The sequence below is a fragment of the Rhipicephalus microplus genome, chromosome 5 (assembly GCF_043290135.1).
Source record: "Rhipicephalus microplus isolate Deutch F79 chromosome 5, USDA_Rmic, whole genome shotgun sequence".
NCBI classification, from domain to species: Eukaryota; Metazoa; Arthropoda; class Arachnida; order Ixodida; family Ixodidae; genus Rhipicephalus; species Rhipicephalus microplus.
The window spans coordinates 123,754,147-123,769,569 of NC_134704.1; the positions used below are offsets into that span (position 1 = coordinate 123,754,147).

Sequence of the window (15,423 nt, forward strand, 5' to 3'; positions counted from 1 at the left end):
GATACCCATCCGAAGCTATGCAGCTTCACCAACTTGCCCAAATCGCCACACCTAAAGATTGTTCCCCAGTTCGGATATTATATCTGATATTATACTTAAAATTTCGCGAGTAGCTTCTGGTAACTTACAGTTACTACGACGTCACCCTGTCGGCCGTGCCATGTTTGAATACAAAACTATACCAGGTACTACAAATAAGACGTCATATGCCTAGACACGTTTTCGAACAAAGCTTACCAAGAACTGTGTTGGAGTTCTGTAGTTTTGTTTGAGGCGTAGCAGGAAGGCTCTTCCGAAAAGAAAAGGTTCTATCTCGCATTAACATTCATGTATACATTACTGCCGCCACACGAAAGCTTGCGTCACGGCCCTTGGACTTGCTTGCATGCGTCTGGTTTATGCAGAGAGCAAGCGCTTCTCGTATCCACAACACTTAGCCACATTGTGCACTCGAGGTTTGCCTATGAAGCAGGCGTTCAGACACAACGTGGCACCTGTTGCGTGTCGATTTTATTTCCTCGATCCAGTACTGGTTCAGCCTCTCACCGGTGCTGCCTTTCTTCCACCCTCGCTCTTCTCTGCCGCCGCTGCGCCTTGGGCACCCAAGACTTGTTGCATGCATCTCTGAAAGAGAAGTGAACACCAAATTCAACTTTCAGTGACGGAGCACCGTTCGAGGTAATGCTGGCACTCCCTTCCCCCTCCCCTAAAATTAACGTACATTCGGTGATTCGGTGTAGTGGTGCCAAGAATTAAAAAAAAAGGGTGGAGCTGGGGAGTCCTTTTTGTTTCCCTTCGGTTCATTTTGTTTCCTCCCATCACTCTTTTTTTCTCTTTTTTTGTTTCAGTGTTGTTTTCTATTCATTTTTATTGTTCTTATTTTTTCTATATTACTCTCTGTTTTTCGCCCGATTTCTCTTTTTCTTTTTATTCTGATACGTGATTTCGCTAGTGTTACGCATAGCAACAGCGGCATGAGATAGCGTGCGACAGCCAGACCCCAAAAGTGACCCAATAAAAGGTCACATAGTTGGAATCCCCACTTTATAGCTCTAAAGGTATTCATTTGGAAGCATCTATAACAGGCCACATTCCCAAGACATTCGTGAGGAATGCACCGCCTCATCTAAACAAGGGGAGCATTGTGTATTATTAGTTCGTTTCACTGCATGAACTTATTCAGCAGTGGCCTTGATTCTGCTGGCCCGAGTTTTACTGAACATTCAATGCTATAGTAAGCTTTATGGAACAACTTACTGTTCTTGCGTCGATCATGCCCTTCGTCTGTCCCAAGTAGGCAGTGTATTGCTTGTATAACTGCGTGTAGAATTGAACGAAAATCTTCATTTGTTTCATACTCACGTTGTACTGGAGTTAGAATAAAAGGAAGAATCACGCCATCTTCCACTAAATGGAACCTTGAGTAGCACGCGAAGCATGCAGTGCATGAATGGACCGTTCATCACGGGAGCCTTGCCCGATGTTGACGCGTCCTTGCAAGAGGAGGCGTCCTTGCATAAATTCACTGTAGTTTCTGTTGCTGTTTCTCGTCCCGAATTCTCGATGGAGCACAACGCGCGGGTTCATTGCACCGCCATGCGGGAGCACGAGGGTTATCGAGCATCTGCAGAATCTCGTTCCCCAACGCCATCCCGTGATCGATGAGAGAGTGTAAGGAGGAGAGGCCACAGCGTATTACCCAGCCACTTTGACAGGCCGGAATGCGATAGCGCGCGAGGGTGTTCTGGCAGCTGTTCGGCATGCTGTCGCGCATGCTCACTAACGGTGGTCACGCCGCACACCCGATTGAACTCCGCCGTAACCCGCTTCGCATCTAAAAACACACGACTGATCTGTTTGTCATAGAAAGCCATGTAACACACAAAGTAAAACTTTTTTTACGTAAGTAGTTGAATGTTTACTGTACGTTGATATAAGAAAGCTCGCACGATTTCTATTAGCGTTTGCCAGCTACGTCGTTTCACTAGGATGCACCACCTTTGGATGCATGCACGTTGACGATTTGAGGCATATTTTCACGATGAATGTCCGTGAGCAATAATTATAGAAGCCTTTGTGGTAGCTGTATTAGTTGATGGTGAAAGCGTAATCACAGAAGTTGGTGTGGAGGCCCGGAAAACGCCATTGATTGGACGCAAAACTTGAGTTAAGGACGCCATCTCGCGGCATACTGAAAATTTTTTGAACACCATGGTCGGACTAGAGGGAAACGCAACGCACGTCGTGTCTACTATCTTTCCCGACCACGTTCTCTCAAGTTCAGTGTAATCAAGGAACGTGGATGGTACACTTAGGCGAGGCACTTGTATAGCAGGTCGCAAGGTTTAGTATGTCTGGTAGCTATCAGCGATGCCGACGCGTGGGCTAAAGGCTGTTTCACAAGTCACAAGCAGTAGCGACTTTCAGGCTGCGAATTCGCTCGCAGCGGAAAAAGGCTCCCGTCGCAGCGGTCTGCGGCGAGCTATACCAACATTATGGAAAATTTTCGCACTTATCGCAGCGGCGAAGTAAATTTCAGTCATGAACCGTCGAAACAGATCTAGGCCATCCTAGTCGTCGATATTTCGTCGACGTGTTTATTTCGGTAATGGCCACTGTGGCAAACTTTAAAATGGATATACATTGCAAATTGTTTCTTAAAGACGCCTGACAGCGAAAGTTCTTTTTTGCGAGTTTTTGACCGCAACTTGTACCTTTGCGCAATGCCGGATATATATCTTAATGCTCTAGCGCATCGTATAAAGAATGATAGCGTCGTTAATTCAAAGCGATCTTGCGTCAGTTCGAAACGCCCACCTATATTCCATAAGAAACTGGCGCCCCACAGCAAAGCAGCGCCTGAGACTACGTTAAAAGTCCAAGCTACGTCAAAGCAGCGCCTGAGACTACGCTGAAAATTCGGTGACGCTGAAAAGCGTTGTATTCAAATAGGGGAACCCACGGGTGGTGAAGGATGAAACGATGCGGGTGCTTTGAGCGTTCTTATCTTAGAAAAAGAAAAGCATTCCTGGCGTAAGCAGCCTAGACAACGTTAAGAGCAGCCCGACAACAGAGCGAGAGGGGTGAGAACAGCGCTCCTCACCGGGTGCCAGTCAGGGTTTTGTGCACGCCCGGCAAATATTCTCTGACCCCTGTGATACTTTCTTGACCTCTGCAAGGTCACAAAGGTATATCCTGTCTACGTGAAACCACAGAAAATGTCGGTTTCACTTGACTACTCAGATGGGCATGCACCATTACTTTAAAACCAAATATAGGTATTTTCAAGGCAACGCTTGCCACTAATAATTGGTCAGAGGTGACTTCGCATGAAGAACTATGAAAAAACACACAAGCATCTAGAGTTTCCAAATTTGGTGTCAGGGGTTCTTTACACGACAAAACACGCGTGCTCCTCGTTGTCGTTTATGGGAAATGATAATATTATAACGCGCAGATCATCACATTATATAAGAAAATTCTGTAGCGGGGCCATAAATGACGGTGCAAGAAACGTTGCTCGCCGCCCCAGTCACACAGTGTAAATCGCTGAGCATTCGCAGTCCCTGTGACACAAAACCGCCATCAGCGGCAGTTGCGAACAGAGCGAACGGAACATTTCTTGCGCTGAAATCTCGGCATGTGAAACAGCTTTAGGTTGCCACCTCGTGGCATGTTATGGCGTTGAAAAAATTGCGATGGACGCGCAACGAGACGTTGCACGACTGTTATGTGTGGCGCACGTTTAAAAAGGCACTGAAACAATCCAAATAAAAATGAGGTTATGGTGTCATGGTCCGTAATTTTCTTCGGCGAACTCGGAAATAAGGCCCGATATTTCCCTAGCCATACGCAAATAACTTTATTTTGCTGAAAACTAGCAACGAGTGCCTCGGCCATTATCGCGAGCCTCGCCGCCATCTGCAATTGGTCGAAGCTTCATGACATCATGTTCGAGACAGCGAGGACAGCTGACTGCACTCGCCTGCACGCGATGCCGGGTTTATCTGTTGAAATCGGGTAGTTTATGTTAGTATGGCGAACTGTGGAAGTTGCAAGGTTGCAACAAGCTTGTTGTACATCCGTACATGTCAGAGCCGGTCGCCACTGTTCTAACGCCTACGACGAGACCAGCACCAATGATGCTGCCCAGGATAGCGAGTCCCAACTAGCCGCGTCGGAAACATAAACCGGTACGTATAAGATGCATGTCAGTTCCTAATTTCACTGTTGTAAACTGAAAGAAATTATAGGTTCAACCGTGGGTATTAAATTTGGTAAGGAACAGAAGCATCGGCACCTGCTTTTGGCCGTGTGTTGGCATGGGCCACGTTACGCACGTGCATCGTGTGGGAACAATACCTGTTCTTGGCTTTTACTGCTCAGAGTCCAGTGTTGTTGATAAAGTCAGTGTCGTACTTCGAAGCAGGCAAGAAACATGCGATGAGTCAGTGAGCTACCCCAAGGAAGAAAAAAACAACAACACACGAGTGCCGCTCTTTTCCACAGTAGTACCATGTGCTCTGAACTGCGTCGTAAGCTTGCGTATGTATAGTCAGGCTGATACGTTGAAGTTATGTTTACAATACCGTCACTTTTTTTTCTAAATTGTCGCCAGTGTCAAATGCTGGTGGTGGGCTGCGTTAGGAACACAAAACTGCGGTGTAGAGTACCCAATTTTGATGCTATATTCTCATATCTTTGTACACAGGTTTTTGCGATAGGTGCTCATAGTTGATTGATACGCGGGTTTTAACGTACCGAAACAACCATATGATTATGACAGACGCCGTAGCGGAGGGCTCCGAAAATTTTTACCACCTGGGGTTCTTAAAATGCACCCAAATATGATCAAACGGGTCTACAGCATTTTCGCTACCATAGAAAATGCAGCCGCCACCGCCGAGATTCAATCCCGTGACCTGCGGGTCGGCGGCCAAGTACCTTGGCCACTATAGACCACCGCCATTCAGTGGTGAGTTTCTGCCCGAATTTCCGTGAAGTTCGGTTGTGACAGGCAGCGTAGGAACAGCAGTCAGGCAATGTGCCTGAGCTGTGCGTCGAGCTACCTAACCAGGTCGCCCCCTGACTCTTCAGCGCATCACCCAGAAACTATCATTCTCTTGTTTAGAAAAAAAATTATTTGCACTGTCTACAGAACGTAAGTTATGCGCGACGAATCATTGTTCAAGAATACATTCAAAGTTTCACAATCGTACACCATATCACCACAACACAAAAACTAACATTTTCACAAAGAGAGAACAGTAGAAGTAACGGAACAACAGGAACCCGTCAACCTGCGTTCACTGCACGAGTCAAGGCTCTGCGTGTTGTCGAGACCGAACTCTTTTGTTAGCTACCCGCCCCGCGGCGGTGATCGGCCTCTCAGACGGGTATGAACGGGGATGAATGGACTTGAAGGATCCGTTGCTTACGTTTCACGAGATCAGCACAGCTCATAAACTAGAGTGCAGAGTTAACCCACTTTTACACCCTCAAATAAATAAAGGACAAGCAGATACACTTCGGCAAAAAGAGATGCAAACGTACAGCCGTCGGCACCTTTATCTTGAACGCTCCCACGCGTGGCCTCGGCTCGCTTGGACTGAGGTCAATGCCACCAAGCGTTCAAAATGATATGCTTGCTTCAGTTAAGGATAGATGTTGCGCGCGTCGGTTTCACTAGTACATTTTAGTTTCCAGTCTGCTTGACCATCGGGTTAAATGCACTCACTTCGCATCCCGTTTTCGCCACGCTTCGCTCGTGGCTACGTTATCGCACACGCCCATGGCATTCGCTGTCGCACACTTATCTCAACAATGGACCATTGCGTGCCACAGCTTACGCACCTTTTGTGTTTGAATTCGCAGCTGCTGCTCAAAAGGAATAAAAAAGTATGACCTGCTTGATTACGCGTGAGGTGGCGTCCGCACTCACGTTACGCATGCTCGACTCTCTTCCTTCCCCCTCTCTAATAGCTGCGCGTTACTCTTTCCACTTCTCTCCCAACACATGCTTGCGCTCACTCCCCTATCGCACATCACACATGCTCGCCCCTTCTCCCCTCTCCTCTCCTATGATGCCCCTCTCCTTCCTCGCAATGCTGATGCAGGGAGCATCTGCTAACCTATATACATAAGAAAGGAGATGACAAGGACTTGAAGAATTACAGGCCGATCAGCTTGCTCTCTGTAGTATACAAGCTATTTACAAAGGTATTTGCTAACAGAAAAACGGAGGAAGCTCCGTTTTTCTGTTAGCAAATACGGAGGAAGCGTCAAAAAGCGTGAAAAACGGAGGAAGCGTCAAAGCAGTGAAGAGAAAACTTGGGATAGGCAAAAATCGGATGTATGCACTAAGGGACAAACAAGGCAAAATAACTACCAATATGAATAGGATAAATAAAATAGCGAAGGAGTTTTACAGAGATCTGTACAGTATCCGCGACAACCAAGACCCCAATAAGAACTAGTAGTAACCCAGATGATACGTCACCAGTAATGATAGAAGTCAGAAAAGCTTTGGAGAGCATGCAAAGAGGCAAAGCTGCTGGTGAAGATCAGGTAACATCAGATCTGCTGAAAGATGGAGGACAGACTGTGTTAGAAAAACTAGCCACCCTGTTTACGAGGTGTCTCCTGACAGGAAGAGTACCAGAGTCTTGGAAGAACACTAACATCATCTTAATACATAAGAAAGGAGATGACAAGGATGAAGAATTCCAGGCCAATCAGCTTGCTCTCTGTAGTATACGAGCTATTTACAAAGGTAACTGCTAGCAGAGTAAACAAAACATTAGAATTCAATGAAGCAAAGGAACAAGCAGGATTTCGAGCAGGCTACTCAACAATTGACCACATGCATACTATCAATCAGGTAATAGAGAAATGCTCAGAGTAGCTTGCAACAACTATACATAGCCTTCATAGATTATACGAGAAGGCGTTTAATTCCATAGAAATATCAGCCGTCATGCAGACACTGCGGAATCAGGGGGTAGATGAAGTATATATAAAAATTCTGGAAGAAATCTACACGGGATCAACTGCTACCATATTGCTTCATAAAGAAAGCAACAGAATACCAATCAAGAAGGGTGTAAGGCAGGGGGACACAATCTCCCCAATGCTATTTACCGCGTGCTTACAGGAGGTTTTCAGAAGCCTAGAATGGGAACAGTTAGGGATAAGAGTTAGTGAAGAATACCTCAGTAACCTGCGCTTCGCCGATGACATTGCATTGCTGAATAACTCAGGGGACGAATTGCAACTCATGATTACGGAGTTAGACAAGGAGAGCAGAAAGGTGGGTCTTAAAATTAATCTGCAGAAAACGAAAGTAATGTACAACAATCTCAGAAAAGAGCAGCGCATCGAGATAGGTAATCGTGCACTTGAAGTTGTAAAAGACAATGTCTACTTATGGCAGGTAATAACCGCAGAGCCGAACCACGAGATTGAAGTAACTAGAAGAATAAAAATGGGGTGGAGCACATTCGGCAAGCACTCTCAAATTATGACAGGTAGATTGCCCCTATCCCTCAAGAGGAACGTATATAACAGCTGTATCTTGCCGGTACTTAGCTACGGAGCAGAAACCTGGAGACTTACAAAGAGGGTTCAGCTTAAATTGAGGACGACGCAGCAAGCAATGGAAAGAAAAATGGTAGGTGTAACCTTAAGAGACAAGAAGAGAGCAGAGTGGATTAGGGGACAAACGGGGGTTAAGGATATCATAGTTGAAATAAAGAAGAGGAAATGGACATGGGCCGGGCATGTAGCGCGTAGACAGGATAACCGCTGGTCATTAAGGGTAACTAACTGGATTACCAGAGAAGGGAAGCGGGTTAGGGGGAGACAGGAGGTTAGGTGGGCAGACGAGATTAAGAAGTTTGCGGGTGTAAATTGGCAGCAGCAAGCACAGGACCGGGTTAACTGGCGGAACATGGGAGAGGCCTTTGTCCTGCAGTGGACGTAGTCAGGCTGCTGCTGCTGCTGCTGATGATGATGATGATACGGGTATCACGATCAGCGCACAAAAAAAGCACAGCGTGACTGCACAGCTGAGTTGATTGATATGTGGGGTTTAACATCCCCAAACCACCTTATGATTATGAGAGACGCCGTAGTGGACGACTTCGCAAGTTTCGACCACTTTGGGTTCTCGTGCACCCAAATCTAAGCACACGGGCCTACAGCATTGTCACCTCCATCGAAAATACAGCCGCCGCCGCCGGGATTCAATCTGACGACCGGCGGGTTAGCAGCCGAGTACCTTACCCACTAGACCACTGCGGCGGGGCATGCACAGCTGAGTTAAACCAGCGGGTGTGCCATGCACTTTATTGTGTTTATTGTGATTTTCGTGTGCTGATTCTGAGGAGTATGTTCCAATTGGCCCAATTTCCTACTTAACCTATGCTCGCTCCTCCATCTCCCCTCGGCAATCCTTCCCGCGGCGTCTCGCAACGCACACGCAAGCAGCGTCAGTTCGGAGTTTTTTTATTGATAAAATTAAGGACCATCTTTCAGAAGGGAACCATGATGGGATGCGAAGCAGCAGCGGTGTGTACGCTGTCGACACGGCTGAAAAGGGTGTCGACGCGTGTGTTGGAAGAACGGTTTGAAGCGCAACTCGGTGCAGCCTTTACTGTAGTGAACGTTTCTTTGAAACGCAAGCAAAAAAAACACGGGAAGCGGGTTGGGCTTTGTGTAAGTTTCATCGCAGATCAAGGAACCGAAAGAGTGTTTCCACTCGACGTGCGGCCGAGCACAGTGGGCAGTGGAGAGAGGGAAGTGGGAGTGCAGTGTGCTAGGTGTGGGTGGAGGAGAAACACCATTTAGGTGTGTTGGGAGGAGCCGGCAGCTGCTGCGGATTAGGGAATCAGTGGCATCAACGCGCAGATGTGACATGAACTACTTAGCATCGTTCTAACAGCTGCGGCGGGAGGAACGCGGTGCGGCGCGTTGGCTCGGAGATACGGACGGACAGCATTACACAGGCCTGTCAAAGAGCTGCTTTGCTTTTAAAACACTAAGTGCTCGCGCTGCACAACCGTTCACTAATCGACCCGGATATATGCGCACTGGATCTTGACCCCGAAGGTATTGCCGCTGGGAAACTTCTTCTGTGCGTTGTTAAACAATAAAAATTTCTCAGCGTGTGCATAACCAAACCATTACGCCATCTACCTGAAGAGAACCATGGTGTGATAAGGACGATCGCGGGAGTTTCTAACACAGCGCTCACGTGAACCGTGGTAACAAACCAAGTTAACGACGTAATACTATGCAGGGTTCCACCCAAACCTAACACCACGTACCGGTAAAAACCGCCGTTAAAAACACCGTTGAAGTTACTCTCGATGCTCCGCCTAACCAATGATACCCTTCGGGGAGATGGTGTATGTTTTCTTTTTTTTTGCCATCTGATCGTGTACTCTGTTAAACATCACTTTAGTGATAGAAATACGTCGCTAAAGTCTTCGTGGACTCCGGCTAAAAACGCATTATTGTTAAAACAGTACCAAATAGAAATAGAAAAGGACAAAAAAGACACAGAATTGGAAATTGAAAAGAAATATGAGCAGAGAAAAAGAGAACCGAAAAGAAACAATGAATTCTTCCATGCCCCACGCTTCCTTCAGGCTTGGTGCCACTAGTGCGAAGAAGGCTTAAGAGAGGGAGAGAGAGAAAGAAAGAATTTCTTCATAGAAAGGCCGGGAAGTCCGCCTTAGCTGAAGCTGCATTATTGTTGTTAACTGTAGCGTGGAACCACCAGAAGCCAAACTGGGGACGTTACCAAGCAACTTTCACCACACCACCACCGAAGAGAAAAAAGAGAGGAAAATGAGGATTCGAAGATGTACGTAACGAAGCACGCGTACGTCAGTTTCGTTCGAAAGTTCGCACCTAGCGCAACTGATCATTTGTAGCTGCTTTAAGATTTGATGGCTACACTAGGAACACTACAAAATGGTACGTACGCCTCGTTAATGGGATGTCATTGTCCCAAATTTCTTGGAATTGCTCTGGTGAACTTTATTGAAGAGACAATTATTGACCAGGTAGATCCACAGTTTTCACAAAGGGTAATATATGTCCTTATTTAGTCATTACTCGGGACGGCTTTCTGCTCTTCCATAGTACAGTACCAACACAAATAAATTTTAGGGGTGAAGCTGCTTACGCCGTGGATCGGATGTCCCGTGCCGTAGTCGTAGTAGTCACCTCTCGTTTAGCCCTTAGAATTCCTCTGGATGGCGGTATACTCGTATATGACGTTTGTTTTTGATCAGTGTATAGAAATATCTATAATAGAAAACAGACCCTTATACGTAGCATATCTGGACATCACTGGAGCACATGACAACGTTAATCGGGAAGTTTTGTGCGACATATGGAAGGAAGTGGGCATTGGTAAGGGCTGCATACATCTTTTGAGAAAAATATATCGAGAAAATACAGTTTAAGTAGAATGAGAAGAAATAAGTAGCAACGATAGCGTTGAAATTAACAAGGGGCTGAGACAGGGATGTCCTTTGTCCCCGCTGTTATTCATACTGTACATGGTGTGACGACCGTCATAATTATTGAAGTTTTTTGGCCTTTGTGAACGGGTCGAAAATATTTCGACACAATCCAAGCAAGGGTGTGCCGTCAAGACGGGTTGATTTCCTCTCGGCAAAACCTGAACGAGGGGTTCGGTACTGGTTCGCGCAAAGAAAACGCACGAGCCAAGAGAGGCCATTGTGAGCTCGACTTAAGAAAGGCTATTGTGTTTGCTGCGAGCAAGGTTTTCGAGGCAGAGAAGGAGGCAGCTGGGCCATTTTCGAGGTCACCGAGAATCTGGAAGTCTCGGAACCAGCATGGTATTTGCAGTTCAGGCAGAAAGCTAAAGCCAAACTGGTTGTGGCTGCATCTTGTGAGGAGAAGCGGAGCCCCGGTTTATGTGCAGCTAAGCCACAGCTTCTAGCAAACAACCAGGAATGGAATGTGGGAGTGAAGAAAAGCATAATGCACTATCTGCTGCAGCCCTTGCCGGAGCCCGAATCGGCGACGAGGGATTAGTTGACTACTCCTCCTTCTCCCCCTCCCCCTTTCTCCATAGGATCGGCTGAATGGGGTGGCATATTTTGACGATATGCTGGCCCACCACTACATTGTCCTACCCAAACAGACAGGCAAGTTTGACATGTGTACTGGCAGCCGGTTTTTAGAACCTCACCCAGCTGCCAGAACGATCTTGGAAACCAAAATCATCAGATGTGCGCGAAACTTGGTAACGTGTGCGAAAACGTCGGTGCAGTGCTTTGGTGACCATATTTGGGCATCGTGTGGACTGTGCCCTCTCCGCATGCATTGTGTGGTGTCTTTTCTCTGCTTTGTGGGTGGAGCACCTAGACCATGGAGCGCCCTATTGGCGGAAGCCGCGGATAATGTGCCCAGGGTTTGCAACGAGGCGCTATATAAGCCGAAGACTTTCGTGTATTCTGAGCTCTACAGTTCAACAGTTCTCATGTACAGTTCTTGACTTCTACTTGATCACTTGATCATCTCTTTTCAAATTTACGAGCGCCTCAACTCGCTTGTTCGATGATGGGTCCTAGGACGAGGGCCCGCTACCAAACTGAGACCCGCAGGACCCGGAGTCGCAACAATGGTGAGGTTAGAAATAGCGCTATAAGGTAGCAACAATGAATTCAATCTGTCACACAAAGCAGAAGCTTCCAAGTCTACTTTATGCAGGCGATATTGTTCTATTTGCAGACTGTCCAGACGATATACAGCGGCTGGCGGAGGGGAAGGTGAGGCTCAGGACTAGGATTTAGTGCAACAAAATGTGGATTGATGGTATTGAATGACCATGAAGGTCAGGTGGTCTCAATACAGGGCCAAGAAATACCAAGGATAAGCGAGTACAAGTACCTCGGAGTATGAATAAATGAGGGAGATAGATATATAGAGGTACAGGAAAAAAAAACATCGGCAGCAAAGAGAGATAATAATGTTTCAATAGTGAAGCACAGGGCGTTATGTGGATGCAATAGGCACGAAGTGCTTCCTAGTCTCTGGAAAGGCGTAATGGTTCCAGGGCTTACACTTGGGAACTCAGTGGTGTGCATGAAGTCAGAGGTGCAATCAGGATTGGATGTAAACCAGAGGACTGTGGGACGCCTCGTGTTGGGCGCTCACGGGAAGACGATGAATGAGGCTGTGAAAGGGGACGTGGGATGGACAGGCTTCGAAGTAAGGGAAGATCAGAGCGAAATGAGATTTAAAGAGAAGCTTAGGAAAATGAAGGAAGACTAGATGGGCCAGGAGAGTGTTGAGGTATCTGTATAGGAAGAGCGTAAACATAAAGTGGAGAAAAAGAACTAGGAGGCTCACCAGTAAACTTGCGGCTGGCGGTGTGGGCGATATGGCAAAACATTAGGCGAAAAGTAAGGGAGACGGAGAAAACTTATTGGATGATAGAGATGAAAATTGAGCCGGCTTTCAGTAACTGTACCGAAAGGGCAAAAGCGAAATAATTGGGAGCGGTTTTATGATAATTCTAGCGGAAGCGCTTTACTTTTCGAAGTGAGGCCGGGTTGCCTTAGAACGCGTAGTCCTAAAGCGAGATTCAACAAAGAACAAGAACAATGTGCATGCTGTGGGGGAGCTAAGGAAACAATGGAATATGTTCTGACTGTATTCGACAATATCCACCGAAGTATACATTTGGGTACAAGCCTACATGAGGCTTTAGTCTTTAGGAACAAACTTGAAAAGCTTAACACGTCTTTGATATAACCGAGTAAGAGATGGTCATAGTGTAGGTGGCAGAAAATTAGAGATAAAGAGCAGACATAGTGCGAAATGACGTCATTCTGCCTGAAGAGGCAGAGATGAAACGTACATGTACTTTTTTAAAATAAGATCAATTTAATGAAAATAGGTAATACATTAGGCCTACATTAAAAGAAATTTTTCGTATTTTTGCTCGCACACATGTCATCATCCCAATATAAAGGGGACACTCATAGCATCCATTCGTCCATCCATTTAATATATCATGAAAAGATGTCTGCCCGGAATAACGGATGGACAGACAGACAGACAGACAGACAGACAGACAGACAGACAGACAGACAGACAGACAGACAGACGGATGAACGTATGAACGGACGAACATGCACACAAACACACGGACACATGGATAGTTGGATGGATGGACGGATGAGCAGACACACGGACGGACACATGGATGACGCATGGACGGACACACGAACGGACATATGCACGGACTGTCGGACGCACGGATGGTCGGAGGCACGGACGCTTCACCCCACTCATCATTATTCACTCAATGAATATGCTGAGGGGAGACGCGGCTGGAGTGAGACGCTGTGCGGACGTGTTTCACACGAGCTCCGGCCCGGTGACCGACTATCGGTGGACGCGCTTTGTTCTGGACTTGGTGTCAGTGGGCTCGACTGCAGGAGGTTGCCCTGTAGCTGCGGACACCACTAGCTTAGGCAAGTTTGTCCCCGTTTTCTGAATTTTTGAGATTTTCCTATCAACCCCGCGGTGGCAAGGCTAGGCCTATCTCCTAGGCCAAGCCTGGGCCGCGTCGCCGGGCGTCTGGCTTGCGCCTGGTAACCGTAGGCCTTGTTTGGCTGAAGATGGAATACTACGTCGAAGGGGAGACTATAACGGCCGAAGATTTTGAAGCGGGGGAGTGGGCTCCAGTGCTGAAGGCACAGGACCGATTTAAGAAGACTCAGCATGGCGACAACGCCAAGAGTAAGCCTTGCGAGACGCAGGCCGGCAGCGACGGGCGCAAGACGCACGGAGCGCAGCAAGTCAAGCGGGGGAAAGCGCCGGTATGGAAGAAACGCGGACCGTTTCTCAAGTTGCCAGCCACGGATTTCAAGATTGTGTACAGGCCCCAGAACTGGGACTTGAGTGTTGTGACAGCGAGAGAACTTGGATGTGCACTGAGAGCAGCAGCGCGTCTAACGAGTGCGATTGCCGCGGAAGAAGACATTGTGCGGGTTAATGGCACAAACAACACGTTGACAGTGAGCACACCATGCATAAATCGCAGTGGGGCATGTGCGACTGTGAAGACGCTCAAGCTGGGTGATCACGATCTGCCGGTTTCGGCGTTTGTGGCGCCATTGGAGAACTGCGTGCGGGCAGTGATTTACAATGCTTATGATGGATGCCCAGTGGAAGAAGTTCGGGCGAGATTCCTGAAGAAGAATGAATGCATGGACATTCTGGACGCGAGACCTCTGGGAAAGTCAAAGGCGATTCAGATTACGTTCGGGGGAAAACGCATACCCCGGCTGATTACTTACTGGAACTGTCTGTACGCTGTGATCCAATATAGAAATTTAGTCGAGACCTGGGCGATTCCAAGAGAGATCGACACGGGTCCAAAAGTTGATATTTTAGATTTCATTGAGTATTTTTTGTTTCGTGCAGCTCTCAGCAGGTAGCCCGAAAGTCAACTTCGTTTCATGATTAACGGAATAACTTTCGAGAAAAAAAAAAAATCAAACTTCACTAACACGGAGGCACCAATTTCGTCACCTGTCATTTTCGAAAATTGCAGATGCTATAAAAAGCGAAATGTTTTTGTTTCAAGGAAGATATTTTTTACCTGAAATGCATGTCTAATGAAGAATGAATTCATACGGTTTCAAGTTTTTAGACCTTAAGATAATAGCTTTTAAAAATGTCCAATTTCGCGACGGTTTAAAATAAGTTACGTATTCCTCATTTTTTTTTCCGAAAGTAATAAAAGCAGCGTTTTCAAACTTGACACGTTTTAAGGATATAGTGTGTTCATCAGCTCCATAAATTATTGCTGCCGTAGGGAAAATTTAAATTTTTATATATTGCCTCAAATTTCTTATATTGGCAAAACGTACTCTACTGAAATTTGAATAATAAAAAAAACATCTTCGATTTTTCTTAAAATCTCGTAAATATACAACAGAAGACCATCATACAGTAATATAGAAAAACATGTATTATTTTGTTTTCCGCGACAATATTCGTGGTACGAATCAGAGCTTTTCGAGAATGCGCTGATAAGTTGAGAAATCTAGAAATCGGAACGGAAAAGCGGCAGTAAGCTTCAAACGCGAGTAAACGTGACCGCATTTGGTGAAGAAAGGTTGTTTTAGTAGATGAGAGTAACTATTTTGAACACGGTATTCTGCAGTATCTGAGTTCACTCTTATACGTAGAGCACTGAGACTTCTAATATGTGGTGCCTCTCCATTACTGACACACAGATAGAGCTGCTGTGACGGCCATGTGTTTGCAACACGTTGGGTAAGAGAATTGAATGTTGAATGAGTTCATAAACGATTCATAAATTTTCATCATTTGGGGCACGAAGACTGCCGCATTAGACTGAAG

The 15,423-nt window shown here is 46.4% G+C and overlaps 1 protein-coding gene across 1 annotated transcript in view; it reads right to left on the reverse strand.

Annotated features, from left to right (window-relative positions):
• Window positions 1-509: 509 nt before the first annotated feature.
• Window positions 510-15,423, reverse strand: part of LOC142817563 (uncharacterized) — an 80,585-nt gene continuing 65,671 nt past the window's right edge. The window contains exons 12-13 of the mRNA XM_075894605.1: window positions 1,258-1,317; window positions 510-624 (exon numbers count right to left, since the gene is read on the reverse strand). Of these exons, the coding sequence (XP_075750720.1) occupies window positions 535-624; window positions 1,258-1,317 (150 nt within the window). The 3' untranslated portion in view covers window positions 510-534. The remainder of the gene's footprint in view (window positions 625-1,257; window positions 1,318-15,423) is intronic.